The sequence below is a fragment of the Plodia interpunctella genome, chromosome 14 (assembly GCF_027563975.2).
Source record: "Plodia interpunctella isolate USDA-ARS_2022_Savannah chromosome 14, ilPloInte3.2, whole genome shotgun sequence".
Lineage (NCBI taxonomy): Eukaryota > Metazoa > Arthropoda > Insecta > Lepidoptera > Pyralidae > Plodia > Plodia interpunctella.
This window is the reverse complement of record NC_071307.1, coordinates 1,917,575-1,936,614: the sequence shown is the minus strand read 5'-3', so window position 1 is coordinate 1,936,614 and position 19,040 is coordinate 1,917,575. Positions and strand designations below refer to the sequence as shown.

The following is a 19,040-nucleotide window of genomic DNA, read 5'->3' as shown; positions in this document are numbered from 1 at the left end:
GTCTTTACAAGCGAAATGTATACTCCACTAATCAATTGCCACAATATTTTGTGTATACTTACTTTTTGATGCTTCGAAACATACATAAGAAACAGTTACTTATATTCAAATAGATTTCTGTAACACTATTGACCCAAGTACCGTTTGTGACTAAGTTATAAGCTCATTGTAACTTTGTTGGCGAATAAATAATATGAATATGAATATTCTCTCAGGAACCGTATAAATGTACACAAAGTAGAATACCATTTTCTGGTCAGGTGATGCAGAGAGAAAAGAACATTTTTCAGTAAGTGCCAATGAAAGCAACAAACATACCTCTACTACTATTGACAGCCATTAAAAGTATTTAATTCATTAAACGTATTCACGAAGTTATCTCCATAATGCTCTACCCACGTTCGTTAGCTGTGAGGCCAGATCATAAGTAAAAGTAACCAGTAGTAGTGGTTGTTCCATTGTTCTCGACATTATCTTTTGCTACATCATGTCAGGTGTTGATCGTGCGATGAAATCGCCGTAGGATGTTTTTGGAGACACTATGATATTATTTATACTGTACTCTGTATTACTACCTATAGATGAAAATAAATTTAGAAAAAAATGTTATATTGAGATTGAAAAAGTACTTTCCAAACTGGTGACGAGAAAAATGCTGGGAAGATAGATAAAAAAAGATATAATATTGTAATTATAATGTAAACGAAGGAGATTCACAAAATGTGGGTGAGGTGTGGGTTTATTATATAGTTATTCTGTTCTTGTGCAAACATTAAAAGGGCTAATTCAGTCCCCGAAAACCTCAAGACCCTGAGACCACCAGTCACATGGAAGGGCCATGTGAAAATAAATTTTGAAAGAGAGGATCAATCTCTAGACAATTTGGAGACCACAAATAACTGATATATATGAACTAACTGGTACTTCCGTGATGCTTTTGTTCTTTGGAGAGTCTCGTATCGGGTTGCGGGTGTCCATAAGCTGCGGTGTTTGCTTACCAATAAGTAACTGTATGCTTGTTTCCCCACGGGTTGGCATCAGGCCAGGTCATAAAATTACAGCTAGACACAGCTGTAAAATCAAAGATTTATGAAATTTTCTCATTGCATCTTCTGCAATTGCAAGTATGAAGAAAAAACTTCTAATTACTATATCTGGAAAGTTGTTCACAGTACTCTTCTGCTAACGTTCTTTCAAAACAATTTCGACCTTTCAATAATAGTTCGTATTGTATGTGAATAAGTACGACTATTGAATAACAGTTGAGGTACAATTATGACTTCACGTTAGCGGGATCTACACCCAGTTTAGACACTAATAGTTTAGAAATTGTGTGCCTAAGGAGGACTAGAGATTTCCACTCGTTGCCCCTAGACGAGTTTCTTATTTTTTTTTTAGAAAACGCTATGCAAGAGCTGTAATGAGGTCCAATTTAAGTTCCATTGAGTCACAAGTTGCTTTATGGAGAATCATCTATATATATCCTACAACTAAACTTAATATTCTTCTTCTTTGTCGAGTCGACCGTTCTAATTAATATTTATTTATATCTTACAGCAATACATAAATTGTATCGCTCTATTTCCTATCTTTGTAAGTTAATTTTATGTACACTAGTGGTTGTCCGTAAGTTCGCTCGCGGTAGCCTATATTTGACCTTAGGTCATTGACTATAAATATTCGAAATTTAGTCAAAATCGGCCCAGTCGTAAAGCCGAGAAAGCGTGAAAGACAGACTTTCGCATTGATAATAATATATTTCTTTTACATTTTAATTATGCCGCGATAATAGTGGCGAATTTGCAATGAATTTGGGTTGGTTGACGTGCTGTTGACTGTACATAATTCTGGCTCACTGCACACATTAGGAAAAAGTTCAGTGTGTGACTAAATAAATATGGATGGATTGGATATATAAATTTTAGGGCGGAAGCCACACGCCGCTTGTTAAGGCTACTGCATTTTACAACGCAGGACGTTGAAAATTCCACGTTAACCGACAGCCTATCATAGCAGAGTTTGCAAGTATTGGCCAATTAGTGGGGTAAGAATTTGTTACAAAAAAACTAATACTGGACGGACAGGCAGGTGTGAAATGGTGTGCTAAACGCTAAACTTAGTGCACGGTTCATGATATTATAAGTAGCTGTTTCAGTGGTAATTTTATGGTGGAAATGAAACAGTTGCGACGACTGTGGAAGTTCTCAATTGGCGTTTCTTCCCAGTTGTAGTCATTCAAAAATACTAGTAGTTTTAGAATGTGTAGCTTTGAGAATCCTGATCATTAGTAGTTTGTAGTTTTGAGAATCCTGATCATGAATGAATATTTAGGAAATTTGACCTGAAAAAGTGTCTGTGATGGTCTAAATATGGATTTTGTTTCATCATCAATAAAATATGTAGGTTTTGGGTACTTATTAATTTAATTTATTTAATAAGGTTTTTTTAGGTACATGTAATTGAAAAAACAATAGTTCCACAAAGACAAAGTTAGGAGACATAAACGTCGACCAAATTTTTTTTTAAAAACGTGCTCTTTTATGTCTGTTTCTTTGTATTTACCAGAAGAATGATTATCGCAATGATTTCAGATTTCTAAATTCAAAAAATATTTTAGAATAACAATACAAATGTGGCCAGTGTTTTCACAATGAAATTGAAGAAAATTCCTTACTCAATTTAACTTTAGAAGATCAATGCTTTAATGCTTTAATTTAATGAGTTTTACTGGCAATGTGTAATTATAATGTTACATTAAGGTAAATAAACATTGCATTAGCACGGCTTAACATAGCGATTACTGTTACTATTACAAAACTTAATTACTCTTGCTGTTATTTTTGTAATCTAAAGCCGCGGAAGCAAACTCGCTGTGGTTGAGCCAAAAACTCGTATGTCAAATTGTATGATACAAAAAAAAGTTTAATATATTAGATACTTACTACTTACTTCACTGGCTTATCGACCTAAAGAAGATGTTGGCTTCCGATTCTACAGCTTTCGCCGCTTTCCTACTCCTTAATATTCCTTTGTAAGGGCTTCCATGTTTCTCCATACTTTATCTATCCGTCAAGTACATTTCTATTTAGAACTAGTAATCACCGGACTTCTGAAGCAGCACTGTAAGGTTTACTAGCACTAAATTCATCGAACTAAGATAACATCGCGTTGACAAAGTAAGGTTATCGTTATTACAAAACATGCTATAAAATTAGCGAAAAAGGTGTTCGGTAGGTATAATGAAAATCGCCGTATGAAGCTTCGAACTCATATACAGGGAACCCAATCAAATAAGTCCTCTTTATAATAATAATCACAATATTGCATAAAAATAATAAAACCGTTTATTTAGTTGATGTAGAGCAGTCTGTAACACCCACAACCTTGAAAGTACTAACTCAGAAAAAATATCTAAATATATACACCTATCTATAGAAATTAAGACTCAGTGGCGTGTTAGCACAGTCAAAACGATACCAATAGTCATCTCCACGACAGGCGTCATACCGCAATCTCTTCATACATATCTTCAAATAGGTACTTGAAATGCACCCACCTACTGACATCCTTCTCCAGAAAGTTGTTGTGTTGTCCGGAAATTTTTAGCTTTTTAATTTTAATATAAATATAGCCTTTTTGTGTTGGCTTTGGCCCCACAAAAAACTTAGTTACCAAATTCTAAACGGATTTGAGAAAAGTACCGATGCAATAATAATAATAATAAATGAACTTCATTGCTCATAAACACATTAGGTACACAAAGACTAGAGATTAGGTACATATGGAGCAGAGGCGGAGTTATTGCTCACTCACATAACCCACTCTTTAAGTAATAGTCTTTAAATATCATAGTGTGGAAGTGTAAATTAATCATCATATTTGAATCCGTCAACTGCTTACAGAAAGAGATTCGTTATGATTAAGGCTTTAACAATAATACTGATAAAGACTCATTCCTGTTTCCAATAACATACTGAGTGGGTGGTATGGAACGTGACACGTTTAGTAATAACAATATTGTCAGTCTGTCTGCAATCATGTTCACGTTTATACTTCATCAGTTAGCAAGGGATAATACCAAAGTTCGTTGGCATGCAATACGCCGGTTTTGAACAAAAAACTCGCATGGCAAGCCTAATGTAGGTACGTGCAGTATTTATGGAAGAGTTAGTTTTTTAACTTGTCAACACTTGTGTTGGATGTTTTCTTAACTAAACACAGTCTAGTTGACTCCGTCAGGAAGATATTATTGAAAACAAATTACAATATCATTCAATTGAGATTTTTTATAAATAAAATATCTCCGCGATCGCGTCGATCACTTTACCTGAATCCAGAATGATAGAAGTTGAGCAAAGAATGTTTTTGCATGCTTTTTGGATCTTCAGTTGTTTCGATGAGACGTGTTGAAATTTCCTTTTATCTGATTTGATTCCTAAAGAAATAGGTCATGTCATGATCATGATTCAGGCCTAATGTCAAGCTGATCTTGGAATACCAAAAGGTGAATAGTCGAAATACATCATTATTTTGCTATAAAGGTCAACCAGCGCACATTGGCGATTTTGTGGATAAAAATCCAGTGATGAAAGTTCTAAAAACGCAGTAGCAATGAAAAAAGAACTTGTAGATGCGACGCATGATAATATCGATCATTAAAAGGAAGCATTTGAAGACTCTAACGCAGAAAAATAGAACAGAAAATGTAAATAAATTAAGAAATGTAAGCCATGATCTTATCTTTCAGAATCCTAGATAGAACTAAACACTAATATTATAAATGCGAAAGTCTATCTATAATAAGTCTATCTTACACTTTCATTGCTAAACCTCAAGGCCGATTGAAATGAAATTTGGAATAAATATAGTTAATGATCCGAGGTCAAACATAGGCTTCCACGGGTAGAGCTGCTACAGGTAATAGCTAAAATTTTTATGAGATCCTTGAGTAAAGTAAAAACTAAATAAAAAACGGAATCAAAAAGTATGTTAACTTACGCACTGACAATGAGCAAAGCAAAACAGGCAATTTGTTTGGTCTTTTGTCTCTGACCCACTTTCGATTTTCGAATGGTAGTGGAAGTGACATCCCGCTACTGTCATGATATCTGAGTCCTTTGTTTAAAAATAAGAATGGGTTTGTATCTGGCTGGTAATAAATGCGGGTTCAACCCTTCTAGTAGCTTTTTTTTTTGCAAATCTCCAGTTTAACTTTGCTTTTTTTCAAGTGTTCTATTTTCAATTTCATATTTCGAACCAAAAGTCTATAAAATGAATGAATAAAACAATTTGAGAATCGGATTTTGTTTGTTATACTTACCTACCTATATATATTAGGTATATTCTAGCCACGTTTATATGTAACCGACTTAACAGATTTTACAATCGAATTTACATAAAATGTTTATGTAATATGTATTTTATTGTGACCCGGTCAAAAGGTGAGATATAAGGAAATATGTTGAAAGACACGAGATCAAATCGAGGGAGAATTGCAGAGTTTTTTTTTTAATTTTCAATTTTGAATACTCCTAACTGACAGGCAGCGGGCGGTTGCCTTTATAAAAGCCGGCACAATAATGAGGGACAAAAGATAGAGAAAGAAATAAATACTTTATTCCTTTATACAAAAATTACAGTCATTACATTTGTTTATAAACGAATGAGATCAATTCCAAAATGGATCCCAGCTCAAATTTTTGCCATAAGTAAATGGAAGCCACAGCGCCGATTTTAAACTGGTACCGAAACATTAGATCACTCCGTCCCGTTTCACCTCGCATATTTTTTCTCTTTTATGTCTATATAGTTTTCTTTATCTACGGTACAGATGCACCTGCACCTACATAACACAGATAATGCATGTAACGAGCACGCCGGTCACCCATCATTCAGTAAACTAACGGATTCAGCACGCATAGTGTTACATTAACACAAAACACAATACTGGTTGAACGGTACTCATGTTATTGATAAAAACTATTGCGTATACAATTAGAATAAAAAATAAATATAATTTGGTTTAAAAATATAAATTGGGAAAACTATTGTATTCTCTAAATCAAAATCAAAATCAAATCATTTATTCAGAAATTAGGCCTTCACAGGCACTTTTTCACGTCATATTCTAAATTGAATGATGTTTACCAAAGCTACAAACTACTAGCATTTCGGAACGACCACTGCTGAGAAGAAATGCCGAAAGAAACTCATTCAAACAGTGTTGGTCCCTATTGTGCCAGAAGGGCTTACCATTTTTTAAATATAAATTTATGTAAATTTTTTTATCAGTAATATAACAATGTATGTACACAATAAATCTATTATATTGTATTACCGTAATTATTATATATTATGCTTATTGCCGTAGTGTTCCGCTTCATGCACCTGGGTAAACACCTGGGTGAATATAGTGGAATTTTTGTGAATCCACTTATGGAAAACACCTCAAATGTTCACTCAGGTGAATTGATGCCAGGGTGAAAGAAGTTACCAAGAAAGTCGAATCAATTTAACCAGATGATGTCACCCAAGTGCTTAAAATGGATTAATCCTATCTTAATGATTCTTAACCACAATATACTTTGTTTCTTACCTCATTAAGCTTTATCAGTCAGTCTTCTTAACATTATGCATATATCATGTATACTCTAGAGTGAGGAGAAGGACATAGAATACCTTTCATCCCGGAAAAAATACAGTTCCTGTAAGAAGAATATAGTCGATTAAAATGACCTTGACGTTGGTAAGAATACAGTCAATAATTACTGATATACCTAATGGTCTATTTAATAACGCTACGTCCTTAAGTGATGGTGTAGAGTCTGCTTTTGAGCTAATTGATAGTAATTCCTTCGTGGAATATTATCACAGAAAGTTTTACTACGTACAGTTTATAGCAATCCAGGTCTAGAATACATTTAAGCACACTTTTTCTATTGTAACACCCAACGAATAGTTGTTATAATAATTACGACCTCGGTGGCGCAGTGGTAAAGTTCTTGCCATTGAACCGAGTGGTCCCGGGTTCGAACCCCGGTCGGGTCATGATGGAAAATGATCTTTTTCAGATTGTCCCGGGTTTTGGATGTTTATCTGTATATGTATTTGTTAAAAAATATAGTATCGTTGAGTTAGTATCCCATAACACAATTTACTTTGGGGCTACACACACAGATTGAGCTAGCCCCAAAGTAAGTTCGAGACTTTTACTATAAGACGAGTTTACTATACTTTATAACAAATACTTATAATAATTACTATTAACAACGGATACTATATTTTATAACAAATACATATATAGATAAACATCCAAGACCCGGAACAATTAAAAACAAAAGATCATTTTCCATCATGACCCGACCGGGGATCGAACCCGGGACTTCTCGGTTCAGTGGCAAACACTTTACCACTGCGCCACCGAGGTCGTTAACTGTATACTGTATCTAGCATAAATTACTAATTTACTACTGAAATAAACAGGACACAGTTACATTTATAGAATCGTAGAACTATAGATCTACAACAGCTGAGTCTAGCCGACAAAGCATGGTCGTGACTTGATTCGGTTGCAACACCACCGGTGCTCGTTGCACTCCTTCAAAAGTGAAGGTGAACTGCAAAATGTCGACGGCTGTACTGCTTAGTTGACAGGGGAATGCTATTTGGACCCAGTCTCTCCCATAATAATTGTAATTCCAAGCCGATTTCGCAAATAGGTACATGACACATGACTAAACTGAGAATGGGTATATGGGAAAAAAAGAAAATAAATTGTCTATGAATTGTTATTTAACTCTTCGAAATGCGTGAAAAAATTATGATTTAATAATCATAACATACTTCTTATTATTATTTAAGTTATTGTGTGCTATTCAATTTGCTGCAGAAAATATAAAAACTGTTTACGATATGTTTGATTTATTACTAATTTTAAAATAGATTTGATCTATTTTAATAAGCCAATAAGCTTTTAAAACTCCATTGCTATCAAGCAGCCGCCATATTGCAACGGAAGCTCATGTTGCAATGTGCATCCCACATCACTTGCAACGTAACGAATTCCAACAATGATTCATCACCAATCGAGGTGAACTTTGATAGAATTACTATGAACCCACATACTCTGCAAATCAACACTCTTGATTGTTTAGTCTATGAAACATGAAAGAGCGTAAAATTTGTTTTTGATCTACCAAGTAAATATTCCTATTCTGACTTGAGTGTTTTTTAAAATAATAAACAAGAATATTGAGTATAAGATTTGAGTGTTATATTCGTCTTCCAATTCTCTATGCAAATCTTCTTCCAAAATTAGCAAGATGATGAAACGTCCATGCTTAAAAAGTGTAAGAACCCTGTGACTTAGCAGTAAATGTAAACTGAAATTATATATCCATCTATCCTCATTTTCAATTAAGTACCAAGCATTTACGAACAGTCTTCTGGCTCACCATTTCTTATCCCTTAAATAATTCATCTAGTACCTCTTTTGAATAATTCTTTATTTGATTTTACTAGTTATCAGTGCTCTTCGATCGATCATTTAAATTCAATCTTGAATTTTACATTTCGATTTGGATACGTATTCTATTAGCTGCCAGCTACAAGAATAATCATTTATTAGCCTGCCAGTAATAAAAAATAAAAACATTTTCTATTCAGTACGCAGCATAAGTGCATGTTGCATGAATAATGTATGACTCGCAGCTTTGTCGCCGGATTCATAGCGCGTGTGTGTCTGTCTGTCCATCGTTCTCGGAATGATGTTAAAATGGGACCGTCTGGGCTGGGTTATTTACAAACTCTCTAGGGTTTAGTCACTTTGTTCATTTTATACTAGTCTTTGAGCTGAATTTTATATGGATGGACATTATATAACTATAGATGACTAAAATCTCTCGTACTATATAATATATAAAAAAGACATAGGCAAGAACAGTATCGCCAAAGAGGGTGGCCGTCAGGCCGATCATTCAAGTCTTCACAATTTTTACGTTGACTCCGCATTCGAAGCGTCACTGCCGATGATGACGGTTTTAAAAGCCACCACCAGTATGCCAACATTTCGTTCTGTGATTACACCAATGCAAATTACATCTTTATAGGAAACCTGCGCATTGACAGCGAAAGTTGTCAAATACGGAGTAACTTTATTGTTAATTCCGCATACATAGCTGTGGCCATCATGATGTTATAATTGTATGTTGCATTCCACTCCGGTTTCCTGCAATAGCTTTACTTGTTGACCTTACGTGCGTACGCGCAAAGACATGTTATGGATCATTAGGTTTAATTAGAGTAGTATCAGTTTTATTTATTTATTTAACTTTATTGTTACATTTAAGCGTTATAAACAAATGTGGAACTGAAATAGAGAAACGAAGTTTGAGTTTATAGAGGATATGTATGGTTCAGTACAGCAGCGGTATTAGCAAAGAAGCTAAAGAGATGGTTTTATTTAGGTGATTGTGGAAATAATTTAATTTTTGAGTCTCTTGGACAAAAAGGTTTCCAACTAGTAGGGGTGTCCAAACAATGATTCTGTTTTTATTTCACCTATGGATGGTGATGTAACATGAGATAATGGCTTATGTGGAGTCGAATTATATGAACAAAACCCAATTGTATCATTTATTAGATCAGCTCCGATTTTGACATCAAAATCTGCTGCGATTAATAATAATTTTTATCGATTTATTATAATGCGACTACTGCGTATGCCATTAAATATCGGTAGGTATAGGTAGTCATGTCTTTAATAAAATCTTACACCAGTGTTAGCAATAACATACTCGATATGAAAGACAGTACGACTATATGTAGCTCCATGTAACATGTTATTCCTAACACTAAGATCAGTTGTGTCAAAGAGTATTCAAGGTTTATAAAGGCATATGACAATAAGTAATTTAATACTCCTCAGTATCAAAAGTAGTTAAAATTTAAATCCCTCTTTCCAGGGCCGTCACGATGTTGCAGCAGATCCTGCGGGACATGTGGGTGGACCCGGAGATCCTGGCCGAGTTGGACGAGACCCAAAAGCAGACTCTCTTCTGCAAGATGAGGGAAGAACAGGTGGGTACCTGATTCTTCTTGAATTAATACAAGTTTGCCTCGTGCCGGTGAAACAGCTGTCTTTTTGTGTGTCTTTAAAATCGCAAATCCTGAAAATTGCTATTTTCCTCATAGATTTTTTAATTGAGTAGGAATTAGGCCAAGACTGAAAGAGTGCCTCATATCAGCTAAATTGTTTATGATATCTCATCAATTCGTTCTAAACAAGTTAAATGAATTTACTACTTAATAATAGCAAAAACTATATGCACATCTGTGTTTAGCAGATTCGGATGACAGACAGACGGACAGATAGACGCACGAGTGATCCTATATATAAGGGAACCAGTTTTTTAATGTTTGTACGAACCTTAAAAATAAAAATCCTAAAAAGAAAATCAATGTCCGCGATATTGTTAAACTTAAACATTTGGTAAGGTAGGTAACTATTTTTTCTATAAATACACGCTGCTATAACAATTTCACGGTTTCAGCTCATTTCACGAATAATTGAGTTCGATTACATTTATTTTGGGCTAAACAAAATTAGCGTAAATTATTTTGCAATTTAAAAACGAGCATTTCATTGTGTTGTGTTTGTACAACATTACTTCCGTAAACATGAATTTATATCGATTTCTGAAACGTTGAATTGTTTTTAGATATCGAGTCAATTCAATGTATATATTCAGGAAAATACCAGTATGTTATGCTATTAATAGGTAGTTACAATTTCTGTGTTCATAGCTTTTATAGCAATAGAATTATAATTGAACAAAATTACCACATACTTACCAATCTCCTGCTTTTTGCTTACTTAGTCCTATTTTAATGGGGTCGGCACATAATGTATTTTTCTTACACAACTGGTAAGAAAAATACCTGTCATACCTTAATTCCATTATCCTTTCTAATATTACACGACTTCTATTTACCTAAACCACAGAATTCAGAAATTCGTCTAAGATTTAAACGAGATCAATTTGTCGTCTCTTTCATTGTTTTGTTCAGTACGCAACGTATTTATCGTATGATGATACTATATTCTATAACATATACTATATTCTATAACATATATAGCCAGCCATATTGATAACCATTTAAGACCCGGGTCAATATGGCCATTGATGGCCGACCATTAGGCCACGGAGGTCGTCAAATGTTAATTTGAATTCAACAAACATTAATAAATAAACAATGGCAAGGTGAATATAGGGAACGTTATTATATCTAAAAGTTAAACTTTTAAAGTAACCCACCGGAAGAAAAAATTTGGCAGATTTGCAATCAAATCAATTCGGCAAGCGTGCGATTACTACTTCCTTCAAAGACGTCGTTGAAGGTTGCAAGGCCAATGGCAATGTTTCGAAAATTCTAGTTGGATAGTTGGACGAGATTTTTGCGCGAGGTTTTAGAGGTGCCTATTTGTCATTAGATAGTTTTTAATGGATTTTATTTCTGTTAAATATTAATAAAGTGCAATTATTATCATGTGAATTTTAATCCAGTGATGAATCATTGGTTAGAACACTCGATCTTTCATTTCAAATGCAAAGTTATTATCGGTTTATCATGAAACTTTTAGTTTCTTTCTTACACATAACATATATTTTATTTTGAACAATAATAAGTATTTTTATATTTCATGCCCCTAAAATGTGACAATTAAAAATGTCCTTGAAAACTTTTTAATTTTCATAGTAGTCATCCATTGTGTTTACAGATTTCCTTATACTTACAACGAAGCATAAAAGACGTTTTCCTTTACCAGTACAAAGTTAGACCACTCCTTAGTTATTTTTAATCTTTTTACTGCCTATTATGTCTCTGCACATTGATGCGGTTGAATGCACGCTTCCTTATCGCGTAACCTGCATTGGTTCAACAAATACGGCTTAATTGCATTCTATCGCTCTTCCTTTCCTTTCTTAGTCATGCGTCATAACCGCCTTTTGTATTCTTTGCATGTCATTAAGTCATTTCACACATGTGTTTTCTACGTTTATTAGTATCGATCTGTTCCGACTTCATGTACTGCGTTGAATCTTCATTCAGGTGATAGCCTATAGGCATTTGGTTTTTCTGGCTCATAAAAACATATAATGAAATTGGAACTCATTATTTCCGCTATTCTAGGCGTTGACTTTTTGATCAAAATGAATATCGTAACTTCAAATCCCATGGGTAGCATAAGTACTTACTATATTTGTGTATAATGTCCACTGAAGCACTTGATTGTTAGAAATACGACTCCTATGCTGCGAAAGATATTCAGTAGTTGGAGTGAGTTCTTTCATGAATAGGGACAAAAACTGTCAGAGTTTCTTTCAACCTTTCTCCTCAATAGTTATTTTGAAATGCCAGATGTTTTAGCTTTAGGAATCAATATATTGTGACTAAAAAGTACCTGGGAAGGTATATGGAATTTCCATAATAAACTTTTTAATTTAATTTTGCTGATATTCCAAATATTGACACCCAACAACCGATTGATTACATATTGTTTTGTCAGAAATGATTCTCTTCTGCAAAGTGTAATAAGAAATTTACAAAAAAAAAAAATATTTTTTCAGGTCCGGCGTTGGCAAGCCTGGGACCAGAAGGTCAGCAAAGACGACGACCGGCAGAAGTTCCAGAAGAATGGCAAGAAACAGGTGCAGTTCATGAAGGGGGAAGATGGGGAGCCGTGGGTAAGTCATTTAGCTTCTAAATTACCGCACAATTTAATATTCATTATAGTTCATAGTAATGGAAAAGAAATAATTCGTCGCAACACGAGGTCTTGTCTTCATACATTGTAAATTCACGAAAACACGCAGCAGCAGGCGTGGGATTCAACATCAGACATAATGCGACACAATAAGATTAACTAACATCATAGAATATTCAACATGTTTGTCATACCGTCATAGTACAAGTAAGTAGAATTAATTTCTTATATAGCTAAAGCCTATCTTTTCCGCCACACCCATTGTTTAAACGACTGATTTAACGACAATAATAAAACGTAATATCTTTTATAACTTGTACAATTGTACATCATTGAATGTATTCATATTATTATGTACAGAATAGATGGTTCAATGTAGGTATATGGCATTGGAAGCTTTTGTAAGTTGACGGTCGAGTCGTGATACAAGTGGGTCAGTCGTGTGTACTTTGACAGTGCTACTTGTTAAAGTACTGCCTTCTACCTACTGCAAATATTATCGATGCCATGATAATTTACACATGTAACAGACTAACAGTTAAGTAATCAAATATTGTCCTCGGATTTGATTCAAGTAGCGGATATGTATGCGTGATTCCCGTGCACAATGCATCGTTAGATTTATCCTTATTTTTATTTGTTAAGGTTTACTATTACCGAAAATAAAAAATACTTTTAAAAGAGAGACAATTGCACACATATTACACACTTCCGAATAGATTATCTCAAATATTTATTTATTCACACCAGTGTAACCACAAATACGAATCTGCGGGGATAAATCCAGATCATATTAGATAATCAAGTACATACGTACGAATACTTTCATTTAAATGTGCTTAAATAATTATTCATAATGAGTTTGACGACCTCGGTGGCGCAGTGGTACAGTGCTTGCTTGTGAACCGAGAGGTCCCGGGTTCGATCCCCGGTCGGGTCATGATGGAAAATGATCTTTTTCTGATTAGCCCGGGTCTTGGATGTTTATCTATATATGTATTTGTTATAAAAATATAGTATCGTTGAGTTAGTATCGCATAACACAAGTCTCGAACTTACTTTGGGGCTAGTTCAACTGTGTGATTTGTCCTAATATATTTATTTAATTATTTACTGACGCACAGATCAAAAACAGTTTAGCATAGATTAACTGAAGAAATAGCTTCAGTCAAGAATTAGATAATTTACTGTAATCTTCTTTATTTCCGAATGTATTATTGCTAACACTGGCATCAGATTTTCAAGTCATCTGATCTTAAGGCATCTGACATGATTTTTACGATTACTTGTAACTGCTTCCGGTGAAGGAAAACTTTGTTTCCATCAAAACTTTCTCATAGACCACCTTGAAAAACTACTAAGCATACCTGAGTTAGATTGGTACCTATATAAACTCATGTGACACGTTTAATTTAGTGCAATGATTATCATTGGTAACTGTGCGAATGTTATAAACCAGTGCGCCATCGCCAGGGCGGATGTTATAGCTTTTTAATGACAACAATTGACTTGTAGCCAGCCAGTGACACTGAAGCGAAGGCTTTGTTTTCATTGTTCAACCTCATGTCGACCTTGCGACCGCTGTCACTGGGATTTTGCAGGTCATTACCACTTCCGACATATACGATTGAATGAATCTGCCTTTTTAGCGTTAGTTTATATATAAGAAATTGATCATCTATCATAAATCATTTACACTACACTTAGGTTATTAACTATTTGAAGGAAGGACCAGATATATTTTCGATTTATCAATCTTATTTGTGGAAAAAGGACAGAAGAAAAGAAAATCCTTGCTCCAACACTCTGTAAAACGTGTCTTAAATACATGTCTGAATCAGAAAGAGATATAGTTATTTTTGTAGAGTCTGTAACGTCTCTAACTTCACGTTTCGACAACCTTCTACTCAAAATACTACTAAACGTTATAAATAAATAATTTCACTTCTTCTTTGCGTCGATGATCTCCATCGTTTTTAGAATCACCTTTTCTCTTTGTATCAACATAGTATGCACAACTAATTGCGTCATTAGAAATGTTCCCGTAGTCACAACTAGACAATTTCTAATTTATTTTAGTTCCCAAACACACAATTAAGTATGTTTTCTTGGCTTGTTACTTCAAGGTGTGGGTGATGGGTGAACATCCAGACGACAAGTCCATCGAGAGCATCCTGGCCGAGGAGACGAGGCAGCGTGCGCTGGCGCAGGCGAGGGAGGAGGCGCACCAACTGAGGAAGTCAGTAGAGAAAGAACTCACACAGCTCATCGACTACAAGCCTCTGGATAGCTTGGAACAAGTCAGTAGAGGACCTCTCGCATAGAGTTTTTTAAATATTTATTTTTACTTAAACTTTATTACATAAAATACTTAGTAAAAGTACATTAGGTGATCTTAATGGTACAATGAACCAGTATCTAACAGTCAAGCATTGGCTCATAGAGAGGTGACGATGCTCTATTTATTTATTTAGCTGAATACAACGGTACACAATATACCCTATGTATGCAAAATTGGGCTGATGAAAAATGGTCATATCTTTTGATCCCGTTGACTTAAGTTAGATTTTTCACAGCTAGAAGGTACTGTAGACACGCGCTACTTCACTCTACCTACTTATAAAATGCGTTTTTAGATATCTGTAGGATAAATAGACACATGCATGAATGCAATTTGGCGGTACGTTTAAAAATAAGAAACTAACATCAAAAACTTTCTTTCAGAAGTTTGATCTGTCCCCGAAGACAATAGACCCTTTAGAAGATACTCTGGAAATTTACTGCACAGTGGACGACCTTCGGCAGAGGATCGAAGTCTTGGAACCAGAAGTGGAGATCTCGGAGAAGAAAGAGACGGAGGTCTACTGCAATGATAACCTGAAGTTGGACATGAATAAGAACACTTTGCATTTCAACTTTATTGAAGGGAAGAGAGATGTCTTGCAGGTAGATTTTACGTATTTTCTTTTTTCAGAAATATCAATCTGTTCTACTTTGCTTTTTCTTTGCTATATAATTATAATAATATACCACAAACATAACAATATAATAGTAATTCAACAACTACAACTGTAACAGTAATAGGTAACTAAGTCTGTATCTGAGTCTTTTCAATACGCTACGCTACGTCTTTTCAGTACACGCCTAGTGGAAATAATGAAACTAATAATGATATTTAGTAACAATTTTCTTTGCAATAATAATGCCAAGAAACATATTTTTTCGTTATGCTCAACTCTGTTTCTATAATTTTACAAATATTGCTCTTTTAATAGAACAAATCAGATATAGCTTCTATCAACAGGCTTCTAATAAAAAGTATAACCCAAATGTTTTTATTTTTTTAATTTTAAGAACAACTTATGTTAATGTTTTCCAATTATCATGCCTATGCCTATACCTATCGCCTATCCACCACATTTGTGTGTATTAATTTCTTGGAATCTGAACTGTATGAAAATAAGCAGTACTACATAAATTAACATGAATACAATAAAGACATATGTACAACAGTGAATTTATCCCATGTAGGGATCTCTTACAGTTAACTGGCGATAGGTTGGGAGCAGAGATGGGTATTTGCCCACCGTTTCTTCCCAAAAAGTCGGGAAGCAAACCCAATTAACATATGGGTTTGCGCCGGACTGTTGTATGGTTGAGAGCAGGCTAGTTAATGTCAATAAGTTGAATTATTTCACAGCGATTCACTTTCCCCTTAGAGACAATTTAGTTGCAGTTAAATCAATAGGGTATGTATAATTTGCAGGAGTTAGGTATCCCAAGCAACGGGGACGGTGTCAGCAACCGCGTGGCGGCGTGGGAGCGGCGCGTGGCGGCGGCGCGCGCGGGCGAGCTGCTGCGCGGGCTGCGGGCGCGGCGCGCGCGCACGCTCCGCGACGCGCAGCTGCACGCGCAAGACGACGACCGCGCCTGGCGGGAACAAGGTAGGGACTATTGCTTGTAATTTTCATGATTTACACTGTTGTTCTTATTTATAAAAAAGATAAAACATAGTTTAAGCTAAAGTTTTGTTTCGTTCTGTCAATGCCAAATTTTATAAAGTGTGATAATGACAAAACATACAAAGTATATTTTAACTTTTTTTTTATAAAGAACAGGGTTAATGTTTTATTTCATTTTGTTTGTTTAGCAGATTATAAACAAAACAACCTAAATTTAGTATGAGATTCATACAGTTGTTCGACGGCCTCGCTAAAGGCGAAGCAGCCAGCGTTGACAAAGCAGTCAGAGTTGTCACAAAATATGAAAGACGTGATCTTTATTAATTTTACTAAAAGCTTTAGCTTCCAACGCGTCACATTGCGTTGTTATATTCATGATAATATGACGTTTTTGAGAAAACTTATTAACTTATTTTCCGACCTACAGAGCGCAAGGCAAAAGAAGCAGAAGCAGCGATGAGAGCCATCGCGCGTGAAGCTAGAGAAGTCCACCGGCGCAGCGCTGATCTGAGGGAGTACACTCCGCCTGAACAGCCACAAGGTGTCTCTCTCTCTTTCTCTCCCAATTGAGCATCTTCTCATTCGATAAGAATCAGAGCCCAGGGCCCGCTTTCATGCTTCTTCTTTTAGGGGGCTTACCATCATCTCTTAATGCAGTACAGTTCAGGACCTAAACGGATCTGCATCGCTAATTCGTACCATCACGATGATATATCGATCCATTATAGGTAGTGTTACCAAAACAATACGCCAATTCGATTTCATTCACTCATTTTGCATACAATTCTTTACCATGATGTGCATTGAGAACGTAAACTGGATCGCTTAGTTGTCACAATTGGCGATTCAAAAAAGTTACTATTTCAGATAGGTTTCCACGAAAGAACACCACAAACGTGGCGCTACTGTCGCTAAAAACAACGATGTAGTCTATCTGTTATTGATAGTTCCTAATTTTGTGTTTAGATGTTATGACCGACAAATTTTTAGTCTGTATCAATATTATATTGCATTTATTTCAATTTAAATATTTTATTTTATTGTGTTTTGTATTATGTAAAAGCAAGATAATAACAATACATTTTAATTTTAAGTAACAAAAAGGTGCGTATTGTTTGCCCAAAATGGTAAGAATTTGATATCGGAACGCAACTCTTGAAACGAGATAAAATATATCGACATCATATAGCCTTATCTCTTTCTTACATTTGGCTACTGTCACTAGGGTTTACGATTCAGAAACAATTTTTTTTTTAAATTGATTTCATTCACTCCTTACGATTCAAATGCGACTTTGTTAAGATTAGTTGGTGGTACCAAATAACGCGATTCATTTTAGGTTCCTAAACTGAACTGCCCTACAATTGAATCGTTTTGTAATAGTTGATGGTGGGACCCCAGGTCTCTCTATCTCAACTATCTTAGTTATCTTTATGGCTGTGTGGTTTGTGGTTATTACGTAGATAGACACAACTTTCTTGAAAATAGGTAGCAATCGAGTGATTTGTGGTTTGATAAGTTTCTCATAAATATGATTGTCAATAAAATTAAATTAATAAATAAGAAAGGTGTTTGACTTTGTGATTTGTCTTCAGAAGGAGTGCTGACACAGACATAACAGACCATTTAGTGGCTGACATAATCAATGACTTGATAATTTCCAGCCGGCAAGCCACTGAGCGAAGAAGCAGTTTTGGAGTGGTTCAGGACACAGGAGCTCAAGCGAGGGGTCGGCTTGGATGAACACAATAAACCTGTAGAATGGTTTCATGGTATTACTTACATAATATTACTTAATTTATATTTATTTGTTGCTTTCTTTTCTCGGTGTACAATTTACAATCGTTAATCCCTAATGTAATGTAATGGTACACTTCATGCTCTTAAAGCGTAAAATAAAATTTTATGCAAAAGAAATTTGATACACGGGTCGAATATAACCTGGAACAACACATGGTACTTTTTATCTCGAAATTCCCACGGGAGTGAAGTCCCGGGGTGAAGCTAGGAATTATAACGGTTTCCAGGGCTCCTGAGCCGGTCGGAGGCGGAGCAGCTGCTGCGGTCGCAGGCGGCGGGCAGCTACCTGGTGCGGCTGTCGCGGCGCGCGCGCGGGTACGCGATCTCGCTGCGCGCGCGCGCGCGCTGCCTGCACTTCCTGGTGGAGGCGCTGCCCGCCGGCTACCGCTTGCTCGGCGAACAACAGATTATGCACAACTCTCTAGGTGATGCTCGTGTTACTCATTAAATGACAACATTCTTTTCTAACTAATATTATAAATGCGAAAGGTAGTCTGTTTGTTTCCTCTTCG

General features: G+C 35.4%; 1 protein-coding gene across 2 annotated transcripts in view; it reads left to right on the top strand.

Annotated features, from left to right (window-relative positions):
- The window catches only part of LOC128675225 (SH2 domain-containing protein 4A-like), a 40,149-nt gene that overhangs the window by 17,873 nt on the left and 3,236 nt on the right, over positions 1 to 19,040 (top strand). For both annotated transcript variants that reach the window (XM_053754496.1, XM_053754497.1), the window contains exons 3-10: positions 9,963 to 10,077; positions 12,630 to 12,746; positions 14,893 to 15,066; positions 15,491 to 15,712; positions 16,533 to 16,710; positions 17,156 to 17,269; positions 18,393 to 18,500; positions 18,756 to 18,953. In XM_053754496.1, coding sequence (XP_053610471.1) covers positions 9,973 to 10,077; positions 12,630 to 12,746; positions 14,893 to 15,066; positions 15,491 to 15,712; positions 16,533 to 16,710; positions 17,156 to 17,269; positions 18,393 to 18,500; positions 18,756 to 18,953 — 1,216 coding nt within the window. In that variant the 5' untranslated portion in view covers positions 9,963 to 9,972. The remainder of the gene's footprint in view (positions 1 to 9,962; positions 10,078 to 12,629; positions 12,747 to 14,892; positions 15,067 to 15,490; positions 15,713 to 16,532; positions 16,711 to 17,155; positions 17,270 to 18,392; positions 18,501 to 18,755; positions 18,954 to 19,040) is intronic.